We start from the raw sequence: 8403 nt of genomic DNA, 5'->3' as shown, positions 1-8403 counted from the left end.
AGTAACCGCGATAAATGAGGGTTCACTGTATTCATGTCCTTTGTCCATCTTTTGTTTTTCTTATTGAGGTACAACAGAATTCTGTAGATTTTAGTAATTAGTCCCGTGACTATTGTCACTGCTAAAGATATTTCCCAATTAGTGGGATCTAATTTTACTCTTTTAATGAAGTTTTTTTGATATGTACAGGTGTTATTTTTAATAAGTTTCTATTTGGCCTTCCACTGAGTGTTTCCTTAATTATATTTGGTAGTTTGTGTATGCTCTGCAATAGGACCCTTAAGTTCGTCCCGATTTCCTCATCGGTGATCCTTATAACGTTAGTTTTTAAATTCTTCTTGACGTTATCTTTGTGCTTGGGGTGAGGTATGCGTTTCATGATTCGCAGATGGAGAGCTTATTTTTCCAGCACCATTTGTTGAAAAAATTAACCCTTCCTCGTTTAATGTTTTTTGGTTCTGTGTTGAAATTGGTTGTTTGTAGCTGGATGTTTTTATTTCTGGGTTTTCTATCCTGTCCATTGGTCTATGCATCTGTCATCGTACCAGTACCAGGCTGGACTGACTACTGTTGTCTGTACAGTAGATTTTAAGGTCAGATAGTGCAAGGCTTCCAACTTCGTTCTTTTTTGGTGAAGTTCTTTACTTGTCTTGGGCCTCTTCCCCCTCCATATAATGTTAGTAATTAGTTTTTCCATTTCTTTGAAGAAGGAAGTTGGGGTTTGGATCAGAATCCTGTTATATTTTGTAGGTTGCCTTAGGTAAGGATCCCTGGTGGGGGAGAAGTGTCACATCAGACTGCTACCTGCAAGACCAGCAGTTCAAAATCACCAGCCGAGCAGTGGGACAAAGATAAGGCTTTGGACTTCCATAAAGAGTTCCAAGTGCATTCTGCCTTGTCCGGATGCTGGGGAAATTGGACTCAGCTTCATAGCAGTGAGTGAGGTGGTGCTGACCTTTTCATGACATTGTCTTCCTACCCATGAATACAATGGTCTCTACGTAGGGTTCTTTGGTTTGTTGTAATAATTTCTGCAGTTTTCTTTGTACAGGTCTTAACTTTGGCTAAGTATATTCCCAGGTATTTCACCTCTTATATACCTACTGTAAATAATATTGTTTTCTTGGTATCTTTTTTGGAGCGCTCTTCTCCGACTGATTTGTTTGCAAATCTTGTATACTGCTACTTTATCAAGCCCCTCAACTGTTTCCAGAAGTCTTTATGTGGAGCCCTTGGGAGTTCTCTCTCTATAAAATACTTGTAAGTAGCCAGAGATTCACTTCTTCTTTGGCCAATTATATTCCCTTCATTTCTTTTTGTTGTTTAATCATTCTGGCTAAGACTTCACACACGATGTTTAATATGGGTGGTGATGTATGATCCTTGTGTGGTTCTCAATTTTAGGGGAAATGTTTTCAGCTTTCCCCCACTGAGTCTGATACTGGTCATTGGATGTATCTATATGGTCCTTAGTAGGATGCGGAATGTACCTTCTATACCTATTTAATGCAGTGTTTGTATTAGAAATGGGTGTTGGATATTGCCAAAGGCTAATTCTGCTTCTATTGATATGATCATTTGGTTCTTATTCTTTGTCTTGTTTATAAGGTGGATTACATGGATTGTTTTTTGAATGTTGAACCATCCTTGCACCCCAGGTATGAACCCCAATTGGCGATGATTTTTGTTTTTTTATATATGTTTTGGATTCCATAGGCCAGGATTTGGTTGAAGATTTTCCACCCAAGCTCATGAAGGATATTGGTCTGTAGTTTTGTGTCTATGCGGTCTTTACCTGGTTTGGGTTTTAAGTTCATGTTCACTTCACACGAGTTTCAGAGTTTGTTGTCCCTTATTGTATCATGGAAGAGTCAGGAAGAATTGGTGCCAACTCTTCCCTGAATACTTGATAGAATTTCCATCAGAAGCCATCTGGTGCTGGGCTTTTCTTGGTTGGAAGTTTCTTCATGACCTTTTCTATTTCTTCATTTGTTGTGGTTCTCTTCCGGTTTTATAAAACCATCTGAATAAATTTGGGATGTTTTGTTGTTTTGTGGCATTGAGTCAGTTACAACCCATCATGATCCTATGCACAATAGATCCCATACACTGCATGGCTTTGTACCATCTTAAAAATTGCTCTTATAACTGGGCCTATTGTTGCAGCCACACTGTCAATCCATCGACTTAAGGGCCATCCTTTTTTTCACTGCCCCTCAACTTTATCAAACAAAATGTCCTTCTCCAGGGAATTGTTTCTCCTGACAAATCCAAAGGATGTATGGCAAAGTTTAGCCATTTTTGCCTCTAAGGTACACTCTGGCCATACTTCTTCCAAGACAGACCAGTTTGTCCTTTTAGCATTCCATGATACTTTTGAAATTCTTCAATACAATTCAGATGCATCAATTCTTCAGTCTTCCATATTTAATGTCCAACTTTCACATGCATGAGGCAATGGAAAATACCCTGGCTGGGATCAGGCACACCCTAGTCCTCAAAGTAACATTTTTGCTTTTCAAAACTCTTTAAGGACGTCTTGTGCAGCAGATGTACCAAATACTACATGTCTTTGGATCTCTTAACTGCTGCTTCTATGAGCATTCATTGTAGATTCAAGCAAGACAAAATCCTTGACAACTTCAACCTTTTCCCAGCTTATCATGTTATCAATTGGTCCAGTATTGAGGACTGCGTTCTTTTTTACATTGAATCTTGATCAATACTAAAGGCTGCAATCCTTGATCTTCATCAGCAAGTACTTCAAGTCCTCCTCACTTCCAACAAACAAGGTTGTGTCACTTACATATCTCAGGTTGTAATAATTCTGCTTCCAATCCTGATGCCACATTCTTCATGTAAACCAGTTGTCCTATTATTTGTTCAGCATACAGATTGAACATGTGTGGTGAGAGGATACAAGCCTGACGTACACTTTTCCTGAGTTTAAACCCTGCAGTATTCCCTTGTTTTGTGTGCACATCTTCTCTTGGTCCATGCACAATTTCCCCATTGGTACAATGAAGTGTTCTGGAATTCCTGTACTTCCCAAGGTTATCCACATTTTTTTTTATAATCCACACAGTTGAATTCATTTGCATAGTCAAGAAAGCATCTTTCTGGTATTCTCTTTGAGCCAAGATACATCTGACATCAGAAATGATTATCCTGTGTTCCACAGCCTCTTCTGACTCCGCCTGGAACCTCTGGCAACTCTCTGTTGATGTACTGCTGCAACCACTGGATGATCCTCAGCAAAATTTTACTGGCATGTGATATCAATGACATTGTTCTATAGTTTGAGTATTCTGTTGGGTCATCTTTCTTTGGAATGGGTACAAATATGAATCACTTCCAGTTGGGTGGCCAAGTAGCGGTCTTCCAAATGCCCTGGCCTAGATGAAAAAGTGCTTCTAGTGGTGCATCGTGTTGAAATATTTCCATTGATATTCCATCAATTCCTGGAGTCTTCTTTTTGGCTGATGCCTTCAGTGTGACTTGTTTGAACTTCTTCCATCAGCACCATTGGTTCTTGCTTGTATGCTACCTCCTCAAATGGTGGATTGTTGACTAGTTCTTTTTGGTACAGGAACACTGCATTCTTTCAATCTTCTTTTGATATTTTTGTCACCATTCAATATTTGTCCACATAATCTTTCAGGCTTGAACTTTGTTCATGAGTTCTTTCAGTAAGATATGCTGAGTGTGTTTTTTCCTTTTTGTTATCTAATTATAGGTCTTTGCACATTTTATTGTATGTCTTTGCCTTATGAAGCTGCCTTTTGAAACTTCCCATTCAGCTTTTTGACTTCATCATTTCTTCCATTTGCTTTAGCTACTCTATGGAAAATGCCAGTTTCAGGGTCACTTCTGACATCCACTTTGAACTTTTATTTCTTGTCTTTTTAATGATGTCCCCTCACAGCTCATCAGGCCTTCTGTCATTAGTGTTCATTGTGTCAAATCTGTTCTTGAGATGTTCTCAAAATTCAGAGGGCATATCCTCAAAGCCCTATTTTATATGTGCATAAGAAAGAACTTGATAAACAAGAGCAATTGTATATTGAGAAAATATCCCATCTCAGTCCAGATCAAGTCTGTAAATCCAATATTAGCCCATATGTCCAATACCAATCTATACATTTCTCTCCAGCTCATGAAACACAGGCAATGATGTTGAATGCAGGAAAATCACAGGCCAGTGGGTGGAAGGTCTTGTGGATCCAGTGATGGTATAAGCATCTCAGCACTGGCAGGGGTCTCTATGTGGCTCCTCCAGCTCCAGGGCACTAGTGTAGCTCCATATGTCAGCATGGAATGTCTCCCAGGGAGTGTGTGAGTGTCTCACCTCCAGCAAGCTATTTATCTCCTTCATGCCTCCAAATAAGATCATCAAGCTGCGACCTGATTGACAGGGTAAACTCCACTCCTTCGCTCTTAAGTCTCAAACTGACAACAGATTATGTAACTACACAGGGCATTTCTCTTGACAGTCCCACATCATTCTCAGGCTTTCTGGCTCCTTCACTTTGGGGAGGACGGTGTTTCTCCCACCGTTGTCAAGAGTGACTGTCTTCAAGCTCACAGATTTGATTTTCCTCTTCTTCCATTCCTTCCTCGGGTCGTTTACTATGTTCCTCATTCTATTATTGCATTGCGTATCTTCTGGGATCCCTTTTGGTTTAAAGGTAAGTCTATAGAGAGAGTAAATGAATTAATGGATTCTTGGGGGTATGGCAAGGGAGATTGGGGGGAAATTAGGAGCTAATAACAAGTACAAGAAAGAATAAAACGTTCTAAAACCGATTGTGGTGCTAACTGTGGGTAGCAGGAGAGGCTTGTGGAAGATTATGCCCTAAACCTGTGGAGTTTGGTCTGACATTTGCTGGTTGGTGTCTGAAGTCATTTGCAATGATCCGTAACTAGAAAAACTTGCAAGTTAACCTCCCCCCAAATGATGAAACCAGCAGAAATGGAGAACATCAGCTTTTCTCACTACACCAAATAATATATTATTAAACTTTTTTCGTTTTGCTGATAAAATGGGCACAAAATGGTACCGGGTAATTTTGACTAACACTTCTAATACAATAAAGTTGCGGTTCAAGAATTATGTGTATATTTCCCTTACCGAGTCATAGGCATGCATGCTTTGCTGATGCTCTTCCAACTGCATTGCTGAACTTCTTCCTATTGTTTTGTATCTGTTATCTTTCAATGAATTAATTCACCATGATAAGATAAAACATATTTTATGGTTTCTCATTTATTTCATGGCTTTATACCCAGAATTTTTTCCAGAATGGAGTTTTAGATTTTAATGTGTGAGCTTACAAATATTTAATTTTACGGCCTTTGGGTTTTGTAGCGTATTTAAATAGAATTTCCTAACATATGCAAACAATTCTCCATTTCTGTCTCCTGGCACATTTCACATTTTATTTAAAATTTTTAGTTAATTTAGAATGGATTCATTAGTAGTATACAGAGCTCAGGTTCATCTCTCTTTCAAGCAACGATTTGGTTGTCCCATTTGCTGGGGCATGTATTCATGATACATGCCTTTCTCAGTAGCAGTAATGACTTATTCCAGACAGAAAGATCCAGTCATTGACTAGAAAGATTATAAAAAGGAACAATATTAGCATACCATACCTCATACTCTGACTCCAATGACACTTTATTCATTTTCAGTTTTTTTTCCAATTCAGGATCAATCTGTAGAAAATGGAAGCCAGATCATTATTTAAATCTGTTAGATTCAATTTTCTTTCTTTCTTTTTTTTTTTTTTTAGATTCAATTTTCAGTTTAAAAAGTTTTAGGGGAAACGACCAGCAAGATGAACTCGGACGACACACCACATAGACCTTCTACAACAAAGACATCAGAGACCTACCAAAGGACCTCTGAGCTTTGGAGAAAGGACAGATCAATGGATGGAAGCCAAATGAAGCAGCAGCAGAACAGAAGCACCAGAGAAGAGATGGGCGAATGGTCACCTAGCCTGATACAAAGTCATCTTGAACCTTTGTAGACAGTATTCCGCCCAGGCAACCACCTGGCACACCAGTAAACAGCAATAAGAAAGGGGGGAGCCTTCTTGTTCCCCATACCCTCCTGGTGACCCCTGCCATCCTCATTCTCTCCAAGAGTGGTGGTCCTCCCACCCTTGTATCTGAGGTCGGAGTGTGTTTGGAGGTGGTGAACCACCTCATCCGACCAGCAGAACAAGCAGTGTTGAATCCATGGCTACTCACTCGGATAAGCAGGGACTCCTTCCCTGGGCCTGAAAGAATTCCACCTGGGAACAGGTACCTTGGCCTCAACCACCATATGGGTTCACTACTTCCGGACCAAGTACCCTGACCCCACAAAATACAAAGGCTGGCAAGACCCCATTAAGGACCGGTGTTCCAGACTCCCTCCCTCCTTACTTCATGAGCTCCACAGATGGCAAAGGGTGCCAACAAATACTGGGTGCTCTGCCCCAGCCCCGCAGACTCCTTTTCTTTTGTTTTCTGCTTTCCTTCCTTGCTGTTTCCTTTCTTCGCTTTCCTTTTTGTTCTTGTCTTCTATTTCTCATCTCTTCTTTTTCTTTTCTTCTCCACCCCACTCTAGTTTTCCCTGTCACATTTTTTTCACTTTATCCTACCCTTGTTTTCACTTTCCTTTGTTCTTTCATCTTTGAGTTATTAAATTCCTTTCTCCTGTTGTTTACCTTGCTTGCTTTTGTTTATTTTTTATACTTTTATAATATTTGGGGCTGCTGCTTATTTTTATCTCTGAGTTTTATGTGTTTATTTTGATTGTCCCCCCCAACAGAGAGAGCAACCTTGCCCACCTGGCCCAGCCTCATCCATACCCCATGAAGCCACAACCACTGGTGGAGGACAGCCACCCCGAGCGGCACCACCAGATCATAGAAAATGGAAACCACACGCAGAGCTGCTTTTAAAATGTGTTAAGTAACAAACATCAAACAGAGAACTGCACAAACTCACATTCTCTATCATACCCGCCAAGAGACGACATTTTGTTTCCTTTTTAGTTTAACAGTTTAGCCTCACCTTTCTCTCAGTAAGCAGGTGGTGAATCTGCCTGGGAACTTTGTGGTTAAAGGTCCAATGCTTACCCAGCAGAGTTAGAAGTTTCCAAAGTTAAAAAAAAAAGTTCACAACTGAAAAGAGGACTAGAGAAATAGATTTATAACTAAGAAAATTACAAAGGAAGGAGGAAATACAGTAGTTACAGAACTTTCAAATGGAGAAGTCAAACTGAATTCAAGGAAGATTGTTTCAAACTTGAAAAGAAATCAATGAAATACACAGTAAGCCAAAGAAACATTTAGAACCTTGTGAAAATGAAAAAAAGGAAAATCATGAAAATTCTTAAAAGCATAAAACAGCAGCAGTGAAAATGACCAAAAAAAACCCCCAAACAAGCCTATAAACAAAATGAACTCGGCACAGAAAATTCTGTGGGGGAAAAAAAAACCCACCATCCTCACAACAACACAAACACAAAAAACACAGTATATTGACAACAATAAATCCAAGCTTACCAACTGCAAACAATGTAAGTGGACTAGATGCGCCAGCGAAGAGACAAAAGAGTAGCGAACAGATAAGATATGCTGCCTATAAGAGATACATCTTACATGCAAATACAAAAAACAGTGAAAGTCATAGTTGGGGGGAAATACCAAGTTATTGGCAATCAAAAAACAGGAGTGATAACATTAATTTCCAATTTAAAAAAAGCTTTAAGGCATAATCCTTAAGATACAATAAGGGTTACATAATTATAATAATTATATAATGATTAAAGGGTCAGCTGAAATGGGGGACATAACCATGAATATAAATACATATATACATTCATATATGCATGTGCACCCAATGAAGAAAATCTCCAAATGAAAAAATCTTAAACACACTCTTACAGAATTGAAGAGAGAAATAAACAACCTGTAAAAATAATAGAAGATTCTGCAACCCCGGGAGAGGGACATATCTGATCGGAGCACACGCGAGAGGATGAAGGGGGAGGAGGAGAGAGTGGAGCACATCCTGGCCCACCAGGCCTTGAGGACGATGTTCCCAATTAGAGCAGCCAGTCCACAGAGAGGACCACATGGCTGGTCCCACTATGTGACATGAGGCCCCTCACTGATCCATAGCCCTATAGGGGACAACACAGGAGACACAGTGTGGGGATTGCAGCTGATCTGATCCAGCCACACGGAGGCAAAACACCAAGGGGGTACAACAGAACAGCAAGGGAATGGAGCCCAGGGAATGCTGAAGGTAGACTTTGGGCCCAGGGCATGGTGTCCCAACACACAGGACTGTAAAACACTCCTAAAGGCCAACAAACAATCCTTGAACTAACTACAAGCTTTT

General features: G+C 39.9%; 1 protein-coding gene across 2 annotated transcripts in view; it reads right to left on the bottom strand.

Moving 5' to 3' along the window:
- The window catches only part of LOC105978249 (cytochrome c oxidase assembly protein COX16 homolog, mitochondrial), a 36069-nt gene that overhangs the window by 4989 nt on the left and 22677 nt on the right, over positions 1 to 8403 (bottom strand). For both annotated transcript variants that reach the window (XM_013003740.2, XM_045287876.1), the window contains exon 3: positions 5656 to 5718. In XM_013003740.2, the coding sequence (XP_012859194.1) occupies positions 5656 to 5718 (63 nt within the window). The remainder of the gene's footprint in view (positions 1 to 5655; positions 5719 to 8403) is intronic.

Source organism: Echinops telfairi, unplaced genomic scaffold (assembly GCF_000313985.2).
Source record: "Echinops telfairi isolate 266 unplaced genomic scaffold, ASM31398v2 ScPeMD7_18;HRSCAF=68, whole genome shotgun sequence".
Lineage (NCBI taxonomy): Eukaryota > Metazoa > Chordata > Mammalia > Afrosoricida > Tenrecidae > Echinops > Echinops telfairi.
The sequence above is the reverse complement of the archived record's forward strand: the minus strand, read 5'-3'. Positions and strand labels throughout refer to the sequence as shown.